Source organism: Eleutherodactylus coqui, chromosome 13, assembly GCF_035609145.1.
Source record: "Eleutherodactylus coqui strain aEleCoq1 chromosome 13, aEleCoq1.hap1, whole genome shotgun sequence".
NCBI lineage: Eukaryota > Metazoa > Chordata > Amphibia > Anura > Eleutherodactylidae > Eleutherodactylus > Eleutherodactylus coqui.
The window spans coordinates 122,264,908-122,284,901 of NC_089849.1; the positions used below are offsets into that span (position 1 = coordinate 122,264,908).

The 19,994-nt window shown below is 47.1% G+C and overlaps 2 protein-coding genes across 2 annotated transcripts in view; both read left to right on the forward strand.

Moving 5' to 3' along the window:
• LOC136588133 (zinc finger protein 665-like) overlaps nt 1-19,994 on the forward strand; it is a 102,097-nt gene that overhangs the window by 79,803 nt on the left and 2,300 nt on the right. The window lies entirely within an intron of this gene.
• LOC136588285 (gastrula zinc finger protein XlCGF66.1-like) lies at nt 14,960-19,034 on the forward strand. The gene is made up of 5 exons (XM_066587382.1): nt 14,960-15,289; nt 16,005-16,106; nt 18,389-18,553; nt 18,630-18,753; nt 18,853-19,034. The coding sequence occupies exons 2-5, from the start codon at nt 16,050-16,052 to the stop codon at nt 19,032-19,034; spliced, it is 528 nt and encodes a 175-aa protein (XP_066443479.1). The 5' UTR covers nt 14,960-15,289; nt 16,005-16,049.

Consider the following 19,994-nt stretch of genomic DNA (forward strand, 5'->3'; position numbering starts at 1 on the left):
CGCCGGCCCAGATTGAATACACCCAAGGGTTCTAAGGAAACTAAGTGACATCATAGATAGACCACCATTTCTTATATTTAGGAACTCTATTGAGACCGGGGTTGTACCACTGGTTTGATGTATTGACAATGTGGTTCTAATATACAAAAAGGAGTCTAGAGCCTGGTAACTACAGGCCGGTAAGTCTCACTTAAATAATTGGAAAAAATATTCAAGGGGTTTCTGAGAGATGCCATCCTTAAATAACCTCAGGGGAAACAATGGTATAACTCCTCATCAGCATGGGCTCATGAGGGGGTCGATCATGTCAGATCAACTTGATCAGCTTCTACAATGAAGTAAGTTCTAGGCTGGACCTGGGAGAGTCTATTAATCTTGTATATCTGGATTTTTCTAAAGCATTTGACACCGTGCCGCATAATAGGTTGATATATAAAATGAGACAGCTCGGATTGGGTGAAAACGTGTGTATCTGGGTAAAGAACTGGCTCGGACATGGAAAGCAGAGGGTGGTAATAAATGGTTCGTACTCTGATTGGGCCCCCGTTAATAGCGGGGTGCCACAGGGCTCAGTATTAGGCCCCATTCTGTTCAATATATTTATGAATGACCTGATAGAGGGGCTGCACAGTAAAATATTGATATCTGAAAATGATACGAAATTATACAAGATGATTAATATAATGGAGGACTATATATGACTGCAAATGGACCTAGATAAACGGGGCTTGGGTTGAAAAATGACAAATGAAGTTAAATATTGATAAATGTAAGCTTATGCACATGGGCAGGGTAAACAAATGTCACCAATATACCCTAAATGGGGTACTGCTAGGGAAAAGTGATATGAAAAAAAACCTGGGGGTACTAGTTGACTGTAGACTTAACTGGAGCAATCAATGCCAGTTAGCTGCTGCAGAGGCAAACAAAGTTTTGGGGTGCATTAAAAAGGCATAGGGGCGAGGGATGAGAACATTATTCTTCCACTATATAAGGCACTTGTCAGGCCTCACATGGAATACTACGTACAGTTCTGGACACCAGTGCTCAAGAAAGATGTTGCAGTGCTTTAGGGGGTTCAAAGAAGGGCAACTAAATTAATAAACGGAATGAGAGGATTGAAATACCCAGAGAGGCTATTAAAATTGGGATTATTCACCCTAGAAAAAAGACGGTTAAGGGGCGACCAACTAACTATGTATAAATACACTAAGGGACAATACAAGGATCTCTCCCATGATCTGTTTTCCCCTAAAATGAGCTAAATTGGCTTCTGCCTCCTAGTTTGTTTTTTTTGCCTTCCTCTGGATCAACAAAGGGAGGTGGAAACGGGCTGAACTAAATGGACATTGTCTTCTTTCAGCCTAACATACTGTTACACTTCTGAGCGCATATGGCTTCACCCCAGCAGCATGATGATGATGTTTCTGTAGGGTGTAAGGTGTACTCAGCAGTGCAGGAGCTTTTTCACCAGCCTTCATTGAGTTTCTTCCATCCACACCGCATCATAACAACCCCACAAAATTACTCTGCCTCTTAGTTGCTGTTTGGTGCCTTCCCTGCCAATCCCCCTGCCTCTGAGCAATTTGGACAGGGGCATAGTAGGGGGAATCTTAATGGGCCAAGCTAGGATCGAGGCAGTGCTGCAGACATCTGATCCACTGCTATACTTCTCAGCAATACAGATAGTCTCTGAGGAGCAATATAAACTTTCAGGTCTTTGCTTGGCATTGGAAAAACCTACCAGTAGACTCAGATTGAGATTCACTCATATGCTGGCCAGTATCGTCCCTGTTGGGGTGGTATTTGGCCTTCTCTTGATATTTTTTCAGTTGTTCGCCTAGCTGTTTTGGTGCTCTATATTGCTATGAATCACTGACAGCAGCATAGGGTACCTAAGATTGGCCTTAGTAATTGCTGCTGTCCCACACTGTGCACCCTGGTCCACGGAAACATAGACTGGCACCACACTCCTATAAGAGCTCTCTAAAACAAAATCTGTATTTGTTGCCCATAACCAATCACAACGCAGTTTTCATTTTTACCTCTGCAGTATAAGAAATAAAGGCTGTGCTGTGATTGGTTGCTATGGGCAACAAAGATTTTCTTTTAGACAGTTTTCATAAGAGTGTGGTACCACACTACTTTTCTGTGGCCCAGGGTTTGTCGAGTCCTTCTTACAGTTGATGTCCTTCACTGAATAGATCATATGCTAAATACAAAATTTACAAGTTGTACGACACTCCCACCCTATGTGGAACATAGTATCCTCCTGCCGGCACTTCCTGAAGCATGACAGTGAAACCCCAGGGTCATGTGCAACAGTCTAGTGAGCACCATATATCAACCAATGAAGCAAGAGTCCAGAACATACCGCTCCCTCCAATTCTACCCACGGGGAAATCTGGGATCAAGAATGGAGTTGAGAGCTGAGCCCGGCTGGAGGCTTGATAATATTTAATAATGTGTGCACTCGATGATTGATAACACTGGAAACCCCTGAAAGTTATAGGAGAGGACTGTGAGAGGAAGGGCATTGGGTTGAGGGTCAGATACCGATGCCATTGTATAAGGAGTCCAGTACTATAAAGAAAAGCCAGGAAAGTAATCAATCTTGTAAGGCATACTGCTGCATTCACCCTTGAGTGTAAGACGCGTCATGCACACAATGAATGTAAGGTTGTGTTCACACGGAGCAAATTGTGGAACAGGGTAAAAGGAAGAAGCACTCTAACCCTGACTAGGAAAAGAACTGCCCTGCCTAAAAGCGAGGTTATCGCCTTGATAAAGGCGGCCCCACGTCTCGTTCCTTGGCTACTAACTAACTAAAAAGAATAAAAACACTAATGAGCAAACAAAAGCACCCACTTAGCTTTACAGTAGAACTCATCCACTCTCCACAAAGACTGAGAAAATAATCAGCATTAACTAGACCCAGAAGAAGACTTAAAGACCATTACGAGGTAATGCTATTGGACAGATAGAATAAGTTAGAGAGAGTTCTCAGAGGGGATGAAACCATAAAATGTAGGACATCAGCAGAAAGAGAACATTTATGTTCTTTCTGCTGATGACCTACATGAATGCTGCCACAGTGAATGCTGGGATATTAGGGAATAACTTAATAGACTATGCTAGGGCCTCTGTAGCGAAAATGAATAGGATGGGCGAAAGGGGACAGCCTTGTCTAGTGCCTCTACCAATATTAATTTTTTATTTGATTCAGAAACCCTAGTTTTTACCCGCATCATAGTGCCTTATAAAAAAAAAAAGGCTTCAAGATGGTCACTAAGCCATCTCTGTAGGAAAAGATATTCTCAGTTAAGAGAGTCGAAAGCTTTCTTCAAGTCTAAAGATAATCAACTTACCTTCACACTGGAAAATTGTCTTTTTTTAAAGTGTGGTGCCCAAACCTGGAGACAGTATTCCAGATAGGGTCTGACTAAGGAAGAGTAGAGGGGGATAGGTACCTCACGTGATGTAGACTCTATGCTTCTCTTAATACATGCCAGAATTGTTTGCCTTTTTGACTGCTGCATCACATTGTTGACTCATGTTCAGTCTATGATTTATTTAGTATACCCAAGTCTTTTTCACATGTGCTACTGCTTAGCTGAATTCCTCCCTTTCTGTATGTGCTTTTTTCATTTTTCTTGCCCAGATGTAGGACTTTGCATTTCTCCTTGTTAAATACCATTCTGTTAGTTGCCACCCATTGTTCAAGCTTTTCTGGATCTTTTTGAATACTCTCTCTTCCCTAGTGTTAGCTATCCCTCCTAGCTTTGTGTTGTTGGCAAATTTGATCAGTTTCCCATCAATTCCCTTCTCCAGATAATTTATAAAAAGGTTGAACAACACTGAGCCTAGGACATAGCCTTTTCGTGCCCCACTTGATACATTCTTCCACTTGGATGTGTAGCTATTTAGGACCACTCTTGGAGTATGATCAGTCAGCCAGTTGTGAATACACTTAACAGTTGCCTTGTCAATCCCCTATTCGATCATTTTTTCAATAAGTATGGTATGAGATACTTTGTCAAATGCTTTACTTAAGTCAAGATCTACTATATCCACCGCATTTCCCTGATCAACCCAGTCGGTGAGTCTGTCATAGAAGGAAATTAGATTCGTCTGGCATGACTTGTTTGTTAGAAACCAATGCTAGCTCTGGTAATTGCTCAAGTTTTATCCAAGTACTTGCATACATGCTGTTTAATAATTTGCTCAAAGATCTTTCCCGGTATAGAAGTCAGGCTCACAGGCCTGTAGTTTCCTGGATCCACCTTCTTCCCTACATTTGCCCTTTTCCAATCTTCTGAGACTTCTCCTGTTCTCCAGGAATTTTCAAAGATTGGGGCGAGTGGTTCAGCAGTTACCTCCGCTGCTTCCTTTAGTATCCTAGGATGTAATTCATCTGGACCTTGAAACTTGAATTCATTTAAGTTAGCTAAGTGTTCCCTCCCCATCTGTCTGCTTATAGTATAGATAGCTTGCATTCTTTTATTTCCGCTTTTTTAAAATTTCTTTTGCCTCTGTTGCGGGCCTCTTTATTTGATAAACATATTTTTCTTCGTTTTTAACGTGTGTGCAAGTTCTGTGTTCATCCATCCTGGTCTCTTTAAATGCTTCCCATTCTTCCTTCTTTTAGGGATCGTTAACGATTGTGCTTTGAGAATCTCATTTCGCAATATTTCTCAACCTTCTTGGACATTTCTGTCCTTAAGAACATCCAACCATTGGATTCTTCCTACCCTCTTTCTGAGTTCATTAAAATCTGCCTTTCTGAAATCCAACCTTGAGGTCTGAGTTTTCTCAGGTCTTCCTCCCCTTTTTATCCAGAATTCAAGAATTGTATAATCACTGCCTCCTAAGGTCCCAGCCACCCTTACTTCCTCAACTATTTCCTCCCTGTTGGTAAGAATTAGGTCCAAGATAGCAGATCCCCTTGTTTTCTCTACCTTTTGGAAGATAAAAGTTTTCATCAAGAGCTGATAAGAATCTGTTGGATCCATTACTTTTACCTGAGAGAAATTCCCAACAAATGTCTGGATAGTTAAAAGCTTCCATAATCACTATGTCATGTTATATGTCAGAGAGTTCCTCCATATCTTCTGCTTGTCCAGGTGGCCTATAGTAAATGCCTACAATGGTGTCCTTTCTGTTGTTCTCTCCTTGTATTCTTACCCAAATAGTTTCTACAGAACTCCCAGCTCTGAAGCTTGAATCTCTGGGGAGATGAATATTTTCCTAACATACAACACAATACCTCCTCCCCTTTTTTTTAAGGTCTGTTTCTTATAAATAAGTTTTACCCTTCAAGCCTTGTATTCCACTCATATGTATCATTCCACCAAGTTTCCCTGATGCCTATGACATCATTTTTCTCTTCCTGTGTTAGGAGCTCCAATTCTCCTAGTTTGCTTCCCATGTTCTGTACATTTGTGTAAAAACATTTTAGTTTGTGATCGGGGTCTCTTGCTCCTCTACTTTCCGTCTGAATTTTTTGCCTTTGTTCTTTTCACTTCTAATAACAAGGTTCTCAAATGTATTAATTAGCTGTGTATTTTTACCTGTCCTTTCACTTCCCTTTCTTTATTGTTCTAGTTTGAATCTCTCCTAATGAGTGAAGCATTAAACAAGGTGACCAATTGAGGTATTAAGCAGTTTATTAGTTTCTTGTAATATAAAGCCCCAAAGCTATCCAGAGCAGGAATGCTCAAAGATTTGGCTGCTTCAATGTCCTCCTCTGCCATTTAATATTATTTTCTAAAAGATCCTTGTAATGGAAATTATTTGATTGTAAGGTATTATAATAATTATATGAATTAAAAAATGCACAATTAGAGACACCATTGAAATATACCAGGAGAAGTTACTTCACAAACTAGGGACATATGTCTAGATGAGATAAGAATATCAAGAAGCTTCCACATGTTAGCTGAAGGGGCCCTAGGAATATCACGATACTAAGGGAGGGGTTGACGCCTCACACTAAGACTAGAGAATAAAGTAGTTCATTGAGCTGGATATATGTGAGTGTATATATGTATGTATATATGTATATATATATATATATATATATATATGTAGGTGTACATGTATGTGTGTATGCCTGTATGTATATAGATATATGTATATAAGTAATATTTGAAATATTACGCCACAGAATCATACTGAAATGTATTGCACAGATCGCGGGACCATATTCTTAGCTAAGATGTATGGTGAGATAAAATAAGAACTTCGAGTTACTTGGGCCCCTCAGCACTCTGTCAAGTGGTTATTCACTGCTGACTTGGAAGATTCTGGAAGGTATGCAAATGAAGGATTAGAATGTACCCAGTGAATGCCATGAAATGTCTGAGAAGTAACCAATCAGAGTTCGGATTGAGAACTGTGTAAAGAACTATGATATTTCTTGGAGTAATGAGGTGTAGCCAATGGACACGAAGAAGGGTTAAGTTGACCTATGACAAATGTTGGATTGGAAACTAACCAATAAACTGCTTAGTTAATTGTCCAATGATGCTGCGACACCCCAATGCAAGGGGACTATAAATAAAGAAGCCCGACATCGATTTGTTGGGAATTCTTTGATGAATCCATAACTGTGTGGGCTCTGTCATTTAATTCCTCCGTCATATGACGTACTGAACTCTAGGTGTGGCAGCCCTACTGCACGGGTCACCTAGACTTCGGTCGCAGGGTACACTCTGCTGTCCCCCATCATGCTATCGCCGTAGCATGGGTCATATGACGTCATTCACAAGGTACACTCCGCTTTCCCTAGACGGCCATATATTTTTGCCGCAACAATCCTGATGGCTAGGGAAAAGGGTAATTTAGCCTCTGTCAAGAAGGAACTAACTTTCGAGTAGTCCAGCAGTCCCAGGACTGTATATAGCTTGTTATAGAAGTGGAAAAACGTGGTCATAAACGAATTGGAGTTTCTGGGAGATCAGACGAAATGAACTCCCGCGAATCTGGGTATATCAGCTAGTATTGTATATAGAGGGCTGTAGTGTTTTATTCAGTGTATCTACGGAGTGTGGTGCTGGGAGAGCCCTGAGGGTAATGGGGCGCTGCGCTCCCATTCATTCCAATGGGGTAGATGCTGGCACTCCGCCTCCAACCAGCAATGTCCGACTACAGAGGATCCTGAGCATCCGACCGCCAACTCCAGAGGAAAAGCTGTGAGCTAAAACAGTGCAGAGCCCTCCAGCAGCTCCGCCTGCCTCACCACAGCGACTCCTACTTGCAGGCGGGTGGAGAACACAAGCGCCATGTTGACGGTGTCCGCTTGGAGCAGACCCTGGCAAGGCAACATGCTCAGCCACGACAGACAATATAGCAAGCACCATTACCACACAACAGGTTGGCAGACCATCTCCAGCACCGAGCCGCTCACGTGATCTCCTAGGGTGGGGTCCCGTGTGGGAGGAGCTAGAGGCCGCCGGCTAGGGCGGATTGTTATCTGATTGACAGATATGTCACGGCTTGTCCTTGTGGACTTAGCCCCTGCCCCGCCTATGGCCTGGAGCTCCACCCTCACAGCAGTAGAGGCTCCCGTTCACACCGTAGAATGCGTTGCTTTCAGCGGTTTCTGTCAGGCGGACGGGTTATTCCCCTTCCGGGTATTACACTGCACAACGGTCCAAATCACAGGAGGCCAGCACTTCCCAGGTTATACCTGGCAGCAAAGGAGACAGATATACTGCTGCACCTTCCCAGGTTACAGTTTATACCCGGCAGTGGCGGAGACATATATACTGCTGCACTTCCCAGGTTCTAACCCGTAGCAGTGAAGACATATATCCTGCTGCACTCCCCAGGTTCTACCTGGCCAGAAACCCCCAACAACAGCGGAGACATATACTGCTGCACGTCCCAGGTTAAACCTGGCAGTGGTGGAGACATATATACTGCTGCTCGTCCCAGGTTATACCCTGCAGCAGGGGAGACATATATACTGCTGCACCTGCCCAGGTTATACCCGGCCCACCTGCGTATTTGTGTGACTACGCCGCATACTTATAGAAACCCTACAGTGGTGGAGACCTATTCATTGCTGCACCTTCCCAGGTTATACCTGGCAGTGGCTGAGACATATATACTGCTGCACTTCCCAGGTTTCAACCCTTAGCGGTGGAGACATATATACTGCTGCACTTCCCAGGTTATACCAGTTAGCTGCGGAGATATATATACTGCTGCAGCTTCCCAGGCTATAACCCCACCCACCGTACTTGTGTGTGACTAACCCGCAATTACCGGTGATAAACGAAGAACAATATTTCAGTGCAAGAAATTACATCCGCGTCTTCACTAATCTCCATAACTCCATTCTTCAGCATTTAGAACAGAACTGTTCTCGTCGCCAGCGGCGTAAGAGGGGCATGTGGCCGTCGGGCCTCCTCACATACACCAGCTAACAAGCAGAAGGAACCTTTATTTCCCACTGAGTGACCTGGTGGGCACACCAGCACATTTCTCATGGCCGGACTAGGTCATCTAACACCCCCGTCCGACACTGTGACACAGATGACATAAGGGCCGGGCACACAGCACTGGAGATACCAGACCAGCAATCCACAGCACATCTGCCCTTTAGTAGACATCCTCACTGGACTGAATTTGCCATGCATCGCTAATCTAGCACTTCCGGATCTATGATCGACACCTCAGCAGATCCAGATATTTTGTGGCAGCTCCACTCAGTTTACTGGACATCACGGAGGCTGCAGCCCATAACAGAGCTCAGCTGCCGCCTCTGTGACGCTTTGTAAACGGAGACTGGAATGGTGAACTGGGCAGCATTGCAGGACACAGCAGAGAGAGGCGCCTATCTATATATATAAAATTGAATGTATGCGTCTGTCTGTCTGTCTGTCCTTTATGCGCTACTACGCCATTCATCCGATCGCCATGAAACTTTGGGAAGTTGTTGAGTGCACTGCTGGGAAGATTACTGGCATAGGACATCTATCCTATGATAAATGGCGCGCGTGCGAGCGTCGTCGACAGTTACGCCCCCCCCCGACTTAGATCGTTCGATTTCCATCATTGCCACTAATTCTCTCACTTCCCGATGTCGTAGAAACATGAAATTTGGCACTAGCATTGATTGTCATAAATAGGAAACGTTAATGGGTCCCAACTCGATTATTCAATTCTAAGCGCAAAAGAATTAGCGTCCAAATTTTACGTATGTAATCTAATTCTCTCACTTCCTGATGTCATTTTATATAAAGGAAACATCCCATGGTTGCCTCCCCATGGTGTTTCCTGGGTAACGCAGAGAACCATGCAAAATGGTGAACATATTTTTTCCCGGTATCTCTAAAGTAACCACGACTTCATAAGATTTTCCGTGTGAACACCAGATAAACACCAGTACCAAATTACTGCCACCCTCCACCCTCTCACGCAGACTGCTCCCCCTGCACTCTCAGACTGCCCCCCACCCCTGCCGCTCACACAGACTGCTCTCTCAGACACATTACTCCCCACCACCCCTGCACTCGCATAGACTGCTTCCCCCTACCCCTGCACTCTCACAGACTGCCCCATCCACCCCTGCACTCTCACAGACGCCCCCGCCCCGCTCTCTCACACAGACTGCCTCCCCCACGTGCCAGACCGCCACCCACCACCATTGTTCTCTCACACAGACTGCCCACACCCCTGCTCTCTCACACAGACTGCTGACACACACACCCTGGTCTCTCACATCGACTGCTCTCCTCTTGAATATGTATTAAAAAGTATGAGCCAAAGCTATTTATTAGGTAGTTGATTCCGCATGAATCATACACTCTACTCCAACCCAGGAAGAACATGCGCAGCCGGCTACAGCGTTATACAGCCAACAAAGCATTTATGTCATGCTGCACTCAATATGCTTTTATATGCTGTCTTATTTTCCAGGCCGCCGCCACGTATAACACACGATGCGGTTCACTCCATTTTCCATAATGCAGACAACTACACCATATACAGTGCCACCCTGAGGGGAGACACATGTACTACACTGCAGACAACTACACCATATACAGTGCCACCCTGAGGGGCGACACATGTACTACACTGCAGACAACTACACCGTATACAGCGCCACCCTGAGGGGAGACACATGTACTACACTGCAGACAACTACACCAGATACAGCACAACCCTGAGGGGAGACACATGTACTACACTGCAGACAACTACATAGTATACAGCACCACCCTGAGGGGAGACACATGTACTACACTGCAAACAACTACATAGTATACAGCGCCACCCTGAGGGGAGACACATGTACTACACTGCAGACAACTATACCTTATACAGCACCACCCTGAGGAGAGACATGTACTACACTGCAGACAACTACACCATATACAGTGCCACCCTGAGGGGAGACACATGTACTACACTGCAGACAACTACACCATATACAGTGCCACCCTGAGGGGCGACACATGTACTACACTGCAGACAACTACACCGTATACAGCGCCACCCTGAGGGGAGACACATGTACTACACTGCAGACAACTGCACCGTATACAGCGCCACCCTGAGGGGAGACACATGTACTACACTGCAGACAACTGCACCGTATACAGCGCCACCCTGAGGGGAGACACATGTACTACACTGCAGACAACTACACCATATACAGTGCCACCCTGAGGGGCGACACATGTACTACACTGCAGACAACTACACCGTATACAGCGCCACCCTGAGGGGAGACACATGTACTACACTGCAGACAACTACACCGTATACAGCGCCACCCTGAGGGGAGACGCATGTACTACACTGCAGACAACTACACCATATACAGTGCCACCCTGAGGGGAGACACATGGAGACACATGTACTACACTGCAGACAACTACACCATATACAGCACCACCCTGAGGAGAGACACATGTACTACACTGCAGACAACTACACCATATACAGCACCACCCTGAGGAGAGACACATGTACTACACTGCAGACAACTATGCCGTATACAGCACCACCCTGAGGGGAGACACATGTACTACACTGCAGACAACTATGCCGTATACAGCACCACCCTGAGGGGAGAGGCATGTACTACACTGCAGACAACTATACCGTATACAGCACCACCCTGAGGGAGACACATGTACTACACTGCAGACAACTACACCGTATACAGCGCCACCATGAGGGGAGACACATGTACTACACTGCAGACAACTACACCGTATACAGCGCCACCCTGAGGGGAGACATGTACTGCACTGCAGACAACTACATAGTATACAGCACCACCCTGAGAGGAGACACCTGTACTACACTGCAGACAACTACATAGTATACAGCGCCACCCTGAGGGAGACACATGTACTACACTGCAGACAACTATGCCGTATACAGCACCACCCTGAGGGGAGACACATGTACTACACTGCAGACAACTACACCGTATACAGCGCCACCCTGAGGGGAGACACATGTACTACACTGCAGACAACTACACCGTATACAGCGCCACCCTGAGGGGAGACACATGTACTACACTGCAGACAACTACATAGTATACAGCACCACCCTGAGGGGAGACACATGTACTACACTACAGACAACTACACCGTATACAGCACCACCCTGAGGAGAGACATGTACTACACTGCAGACAACTACATAGTATACAGCACCCCCCTGAGGGGAGACACATGTACTACACTGCAGACAACTACATAGTATACAGCACCACCCTGAGGGGAGACACATGTACTACACTGCAGACAACTACATAGTATACAGCACCACCCTGAGGGGAGACACATGTACTACACTGCAGACAACTACACCGTATACAGCGCCACCCTGAGGGGAGACACATGTACTACACTGCAGACAACTACATAGTATACAGCACCACCCTGAGGGGAGACACATGTACTACACTGCAGACAACTACACCGTATACAGCGCCACCCTGAGGGAGACACATGTACTACACTGCAGACAACTACATAGTATACAGCGCCACCCTGAGGAGAGACACATGTACTACACTGCAGACAACTACACTGTATACATATGGTTGTTTGGATTCACTCATTTACGGTGATTGGTTATTTGAGTTGGCTGATTCACAGTGATTGGTCGTTTATGTTGGCTCGAGTAGAGGTGGTGTTGAATAGGGATTTATGCGCTCCAAGAACCTAGAGAAGAGCTTCCCAAGGATCTCTAGCTCCTCCCACACAGGAGTCACATGTCTGATCACATGAGTGTGATGTCATCACAGGTCCTTCAGCCTCCAGCACACAGATAGGTAAGTGAGGGAATATCCCTATACATGTTGTCACGGCGCCCTCTGTATGACCCCCCTCCCCCCCTCGGCGCCCTCTGTATGACCCCCCACCGCGGCACACGAGTGTTTCCCCAACTCCAGTCCTCAGCTAACCCCAGCAGGTCATGTCTTCAGGATGTCCTCAGTGCTGCACAGGTGATGTAATGATTGGCGGTCCCCAAGACATTGCCACGGGTGGTCTTACCATAGGATGTCCTACACAAGCCGCCCTCCTCCTCTCCACCAGCGGAGTATCGCTGACGGCACTCATGCCATGGAGGTGTTGTGGGCAGGAGGGTTCTTCCCTCGCCGCCTCCATTCACAGTCAGACAGTTATCCCGTATAACAGCACCATTAGTCTGGAGTAGCTCTTCGTGCCGCACGGCTCCTGGTGTTGGCTTTGGTCCCAGTACTTTGGATGCCTCCTCCCGTCGTGGTGCTACACCCTCTACACGACCCCCAGCACACCCCTCCCCCCCATGTATGTTACTTGGATGCCTCCTCCCGTCGTGGTACTACACCCTCTACACGACCCCCAGCACACCCCTCCCCCGCCCATGTATGTTACTTGGATGCCTCCTCCTGTCGTGGTACTACACCCTCTACACGACCCCCAGCACCCCCCCCGGCATGTTTGTTACTTGGATGCCTCCTCCCATCGTGGTACTACACTCTCTACACGACCCCCCAGCACACCCCTCCCCCCCTCGGCATGTATGTTACTTGGATGCCTCCTCCCGTCGTGGTACTACACCCTCTACATGACCCCCAGCACACCCCTCCCCCCCCATGTATGTTACTTGGATGCCTCCTCCCGTCGTGGTACTACACTCTCTACACGACCCCCAGCACACCCCTCCCCCCCTCGGCGTGTATGTTACTTGGATGCCTCCTCCCGTCGTGGTACTACACCCTCTACACGACCCCCAGCACACCCCTCCCCCCATTGGATTCCAATGCATCAGATCACATGGCCGTATTCCCACCATGTAAAAGCGGCCGGCCAATATTGTGCCGGGCGTTTTTACGTCGAGCCTAGAAGACAGTCCTGGAACTATCTTTTGGGCCAGAATACGTCGGCTGCTACATGGGCCCCTATGGGAGCTAATGACAGCGGACGGAAACGGGAGATGGGAGGGAGTTTAGCAGAGTGACTGCTAAACTCCCTCCCTCTTCTCTCCTACGGCTCCTCCACCCCTGTCCTGCCCCCTCCCATCGCAATTAGATGGAGGGGAGGAGAGAGGGGGCGAGCTGGTGACGGGGAGGGAAGGGGCAACGGCATGGCGGCCTCAGCGTATATGTGCCCGGGCCCATGCCATCTGAACGGGCGCACAAACGTTTGATGTGTGTGCCCGTTCGAGTTTTTACACCTCACATCGTAGCGTATATCGGCCGGCCATAAAAATGGTGGTCCATATACGCTCATGTGAAAGAGCCCTTATGAGTGGAAAAACTGCATTAAACATAGGGGGTTTTCCCCATTGGATTTTCAGAAAAATGGAAATCCATCAGTTTGCTTCTGTTCCATCGTGGTTCCCTTTTTAACAAATAGCACAGACAGTCTTTCAAACTGGATGAATTGCACTGTCCGTTCCACCCAGGACCCGCTGGATCCGTAACCCACAGATCTCGCACAAATCCCCAGGTGTGAATAGGAGCATGGCGTTTCGCACCAGTATCCTTGTAAGTTGATGCAGGGCGCAGTCAGGCGCACGTCTACAGTGAAGGGGTTAAAATCATCCTTCTGCAATGCATGGGATTGATGTCAGCTGTGCGCCTGGGTGTGCTTTTTTTCCCAGCCAGGCCTGGTTGGTGGAGCCTCTGCAGTCTAAATCCAGGACTAGGACTGACATCACCAAAAGCAGCTATGAAGAGCACTGAGGGTGCATTCAGACGACCGCTGGGTATTCACGCCCAGCCGATATGCGGCGTCTCTCTCTGCAGGGGGAGGAGGCTGGAAGAGCCGGGAGCAGTGCTCTGAGCTCCCCTCCCCTTTCTGGCTCCTCTCCAAAATACTGATAGAGCCAATAGCTCACCTCAGAGGTCAAGGGGTTAATATTGTCCCATACCTTGACGATCTGTTACTTATTGCAGATGATAGAACTTTTTTCAGGTCTGGGGTGGATAATAATCTATACAATCAAGTCTGACCCCGGACACTAAAAAGGTATTCCTTGGGGTACTGCTGGATACGGGCGCAGGCTCATCTCTTCCGCAGGAAAGAGTCAGGTGATAGAATTGGTTAACAATGCAAATTCTGGGGAAAATGACTGCATGCGTAACCATGGTGCCATGGGCTCGGGCACATTCTGGGCCCCTGCAAAGGGAGGTTCCATCCAAATGGACAGGAAACAGATATTTAAAAAAATTAGCTATCCCCACTAGCTAAGAGGTTATTGACCTGGTGGACTCTTTCCAATAACCCGGGCAAGGAAATATGGTGGCATGAGGTTCCTTTGGTTTCATAATCACCGATGCAAGTTGAGGGACTCAAGTAGCAAAAACCTTTTTCCAGGGGTCCTGGCCTCCTCTTATTAGTTCCCAGTGTCCTAAATATATGGACCTTAGAGCAGTCTGGGAAGTCTTGATGAGTGCAACGAAATTAAAGGGAAGCATGTCCAAATATATTCTGACAATATGATGACTGTTTCCTTTGTTCGTCATCAGGGAGGGACCAGGCACTGACACTTATAGAAGCTGACAAGGAACATTTTCTCCTGGGCAGAGGTCAATCTTCAGTCCATAACAGCATGGGGCTCAGAATGAGATAGTAGACTATCTTAGCAGGCAACAACTCAACCCGGGGGAGTGATCCCTCAACACCAAGGTCTTCAACCAGCCAGTAGCCCGGTGGGGGAAACCACAGATTCCTGTTTACCTCCTGGAATAACTCGAAGTGCCACAAATTATTCTCACAGCATCCAGCAGGACAACCCAGGGGTTGGATGCATTCGCTCAAAGATGGTAAATGTCACTGGCTTATGCGTTTCCTCCTCTACCTCTGATAGCTTGGGCTCTTCAAAAAATCAGAGACAGCAGCATAAAGGTCATATTTATCACTCCATGATGATATCACTTCAGGCCCAATTCTTCTACCATGCAGAGAGGATTTGCTCATGCAGGGACCAGTAAACTGTCCCAACGTACACCAGTTACAACTGGTGGCCTGGTTACTGAGGGGCAGTTGTGGATACTCTTATGTCTAGTAGGAAAAAGGTGACATCTAAAATTTATGACTTAGTGGCTAAAAGTTTTTTCTTAGTAGTAGTAAAAGCAATATGGATTTTGAGAATCCAAATTGTAGGAACTCTAGTATTTTGTTATAAAAGGGAGTAGGAAAAGGACTGAGTCCTAGAACCCTGAGAGTACAAGTGGCAGCTATTAGTGCCTTTTTTTTTTTTTTTGACACCCGCCTTTTTTTGAAACCCGGGTTTTAAAAGGTGCTGAAAGGGAAAAACCCCTCCCAAGGGTGTGAGAACCGTTGCCGGCATGGAGGGCGCACACAATAGTATATTCTGTATTAGAGACCTGGCTGGCTGTAGTCCGTGACTAATGACCCCTCTCAAGGGTGTAGTACAGACAGCAGTTCAGTGATACTGTACAACACAATTCCACATCAGCAACATACAACATGAGATGTTTCTCCCAATCTGACTTTGCATTCACTTTCTCCTTGTAGGATCCACCATGAGATAATTATCCTGACTGTACAGACACGAAGACAATGGCTGAGAAGATACTGGAACTCACACTGGAAATTATCTCCTTGCTGACTGGAGAGGTATTATACACGTGGTCATGTGACATCGCTCTCATCTGTATTAATAAGACGGGCACGTGATAAGGGTGTGAGAGATTCCTAGGAGTTACAGGACCCCTATGCTCTCTGCCGGAGCGCTGCTCACGAGGCAGACCTTCCCCTCTTATATTGCAGGATGTCCACACGCTGACCAGCTGGATGATGCAACTGTCTACACACTTCTTTTATACCTCGCTTCATAGGCAAACAGAATAAGTCCAGCATCAGGTAAAAAAAACTCTTTATTGAAAAATCCAGACAGATATGGAGGAACAAGAAGCATGCCTTAGACGGCCCCGGGAGGAACAAGAAGAATGCCTTAGACGGCCCCGGGAGGAACAAGAAGAATGCCTTAGACGGCCCCGGGAGGAACAAGGAGCAAGCCTTGGACGGCCCCGGGAGGAACAAGGAGCAAGCCTTGGACGGCCCCGGGAGGAACAAGGAGCAAGCCTTGGACGGCCCCGGGAGGAACAAGGAGCAAGCCTTGGACGGCCCCGGGAGGAACAAGGAGCAAGCCTTGGACGGCCCCGGGAGGAACAAGGAGCAAGCCTTGGACGGCCCCGGGAGGAACAAGGAGCAAGCCTTGGACGGCCCCGGGAGGAACAAGGAGCAAGCCTTGGACGGCCCCGGGAGGAACAAGGAGCAAGCCTCGGACGGCCCCGGGAGGAACAAGGAGCAAGCCTCGGACGGCCCCGGGAGGAACAAGGAGCAAGCCTCGGACGGCCCCGGGAGGAACAAGGAGCATGCCTCGGACGGCCCCGGGAGGAACAAGGAGCATGCCTCGGACGGCCCCGGGAGGAACAAGGAGCATGCCTCGGACGGCCCCGGGAGGAACAAGGAGCATGCCTCGGACGGCCCCGGGAGGAACAAGGAGCATGCCTCGGACGGCCCCGGGAGGAACAAGGAGCATGCCTCGGACGGCCCCGGGAGGAACAAGGAGCATGCCTCGGACGGCCCCGGGAGGAACAAGGAGCATGCCTCGGACGGCCCCGGGAGGAACAAGGAGCATGCCTCGGACGGCCCCGGGAGGAACAAGGAGCATGCCTCGGACGGCCCCGGGAGGAACAAGGAGCATGCCTCGGACGGCCCCGGGAGGAACAAGGAGCATGCCTCGGACGGCCCCGGGAGGAACAAGGAGCATGCCTCGGACGGCCCCGGGAGGAACAAGGAGCATGCCTCGGACGGCCCCGGGAGGAACAAGGAGCCTGTCCTAGGCGGCACATGCTTCTTGGTTTTTCTGTCTGTCTGGATTTTTTCCTATAAAGAGCTTTTTTACCCCAACACGAGACCTACTCTGCATCTTTTGTGGTTTCCAGACAGTTCTTGCATGGTAGCAGCTGCAGAGGAGATGGACCAGCAAAAATACGCAGGAAACCTGCACATTCACTGCATATTTGCACACCATTTCAATGAGCCTGTGTGTGTTCTGTTGGAGCAGCCGAAAAATGCGGGCACCGTATTTTTATGACTGAAATGTGCTTAATCCCATGTAAACGAGCCCTAATAGTTACAGTGCCCCCAGTACTGATGAACCCCCCCCCATAGTGGCCCCAGTAGTATCAGTATCTCCTATATTGACCCCAGTAGTAATAGGGACCACAGTAGTAACAGTGTCTTCTATATTGACCCCAGTAGTAATAGGGACCACAGTAGTAACAGTGTCTTCTATATTGACCCCAGTAGTAATAGGGACCACAGTAGTAACAGTGTCTTCTATATTGACCCCAGTAGTAATAGGGACCACAGTAGTAACAGTGTCTTCTATATTGACCCCAGTAGTAATAGGGACCGCAGTAGTAACAGTGTCTTCTATATTGGCCCTAGTAGTAATAGTGACCCCCATAGTAGTACCAGTAATGCTGCTTGGCCAGGGGAGCAACACCCATATTGGCCTCTGGTTAGGCAGCATTACTACAGGCTTTACACTCCCCCGCCTGCAGCTCCAGTATAGTGGCAGTAGCTGCTGACCTCTCACCTCAGCGCAGACATCAGCGGTCAGGATTTCTCCTCCCCGATCTTCTCCTGACCTGCACGAAGCAGAATGCTGAGAATGGACACTATGTCACAGGTAGAATAGGATCCGGCCAGCTGGAGGTGACCCGGGGGACTGCAGGAGCCAGGAGAAGATCAGCGAAGAGAAGATGCGGTAAGAAGACTGACTGGGGAGGAATAGGTTAGTATTGATTTTTTTTTTTTCTTTTTCTAATGGCAAAACCCCTTTGAGTAGGGGTACAATGCGGTGACAGTGTTCTGCCCATACACAGGATTATACAGTAGTGAGGAAGACATCTACTACATGTGTGACAAACAGAAGCCCATCACATGTAACCCAGAGCCCGATCATGGAGACCCCAGTAATACATGGAAGTAACAATGAGGAGAGGATCCTAGAAGTCACTGGAAAGATCATTGAGCTGCTGACCGGAGAGGTGAGGAATTCTGAAATATTATACAGGGCAGCAAGTGAGGAGGAGGATGATGATGACCGTGTCATTGTGTTGTCAGGTTCCTATAAGGTGCCAGGACGTCACTGTCTACTTTTCAATGGAGGAGTGGGAGTATGTTGAAGGACACAAGGATCTCTACCAGGACATCATGATTGACCATTACAATTCCCTCTCTCCAACAGGTAAGAGATTTTTATTGATCGCAGGAGAGCGAGAACTTTTCAGGGTTCCGTCGTCTCGCGTAAAGGATGTTCTCAGTTATTGTTCGTTTGTTGCTACAGATGGACCGAGTAAGAGAAGTAAACCACAGAGATGTCCGAGTCCTCTCTATCCAGGAAATGATCAGGTAGATGAAGCAAATACATTTACTCTTACATTGTTGTTCCTGTATTCATTACTCGTTTCCAGTCTTGTTTGCTTGAACTGTCTGATAAATTTTACATTTATTGTTCCACTTTTTTAATCAGGATAAAAATCTGACTAATACGGAAACAGAATTATTCGTAGAAGAAATCTATGTATGGGGGGATCAACTTTGTAAGCAGGAGGAAGTTCCTATGGAGATTATCCCATGTGAGTAATAATCCTTCTATATGACTTTACAGCTAATTGGGGTTTGTTTTCACTCATCACCCTACACAGCCCAGTAACACAATGTGCTGCCACTACCTTACTAGTTCTATGGCAATGGGTACCCAACGACACACAGGTGGAATGGATGTGTAAGATACTATATTTCCCATACATAATGTCCTAAATAATGTTTTGGTTTAACTAAACCCTCAGGTCCTGAAAGGGAATGAAGAAAGACACTGAAAGCGGGATTCCCATGATGATCAATCTGTAGTAGAAAATGAGAAGTTCTAAACTTCTTAGTTTGTTAGCAGAGGCTAAGCCTGTCATACAGTGTAACCTAAACGAGAGGAATGGCTCAGAATTGGATGGGGAGCTATCTTCTTGTGGTGGCCTGGCTCCAGGGACCCTTTGAGCTGGAATAATAGGTGGATTTGTACAAATGTGCAGAGGTAAACCTCAAAGTGCAGGGGAAGTCGGATAAAATTGAATAGGGTTTTAGTTTGGTAATGGATTTGGAAGCTACATTTGTGTGTGAGGGATGAAGAAAAGGAGACCATGCAGTTATGTCACTAAAGGAGCGTTTAGATGGAACTGTTGTTCAAATGCATGAAAGTGAACAAAAATCATTTGGTCTAAATGTGAGCCAACGACTGAACAGCGAATGATAATCATTCATTTTCTGCAGGCATAAAAATCATTATTAACTCGTTCACTAATCGTTCAGTGTAGATACAGATCGTTCAGACGTTCTCACTTATACAGCCAATGTGAAAGACTGAACGATTCTCATTTGAATGAACCAACGATGTATAACCTACAGGTTGCACAAGAGTGGTGACGTCACTCA

Excerpts from the sequence above, each read along its gene's own strand:
- LOC136588285 (XM_066587382.1), top strand. The coding sequence starts at position 16,050 with ATGGCTGAGAAGATACTGGAACTCACACTGGAAATTATCTCCTTGCTG. Across the intron at positions 18,554-18,629 it reads TTGAGCTGCTGACCGGAGAG|GTTCCTATAAGGTGCCAGGA; the intron begins GTGAGGAATTCT and ends TTGTGTTGTCAG. Across the intron at positions 18,754-18,852 it reads CAATTCCCTCTCTCCAACAG|ATGGACCGAGTAAGAGAAGT; the intron begins GTAAGAGATTTT and ends TTGTTGCTACAG.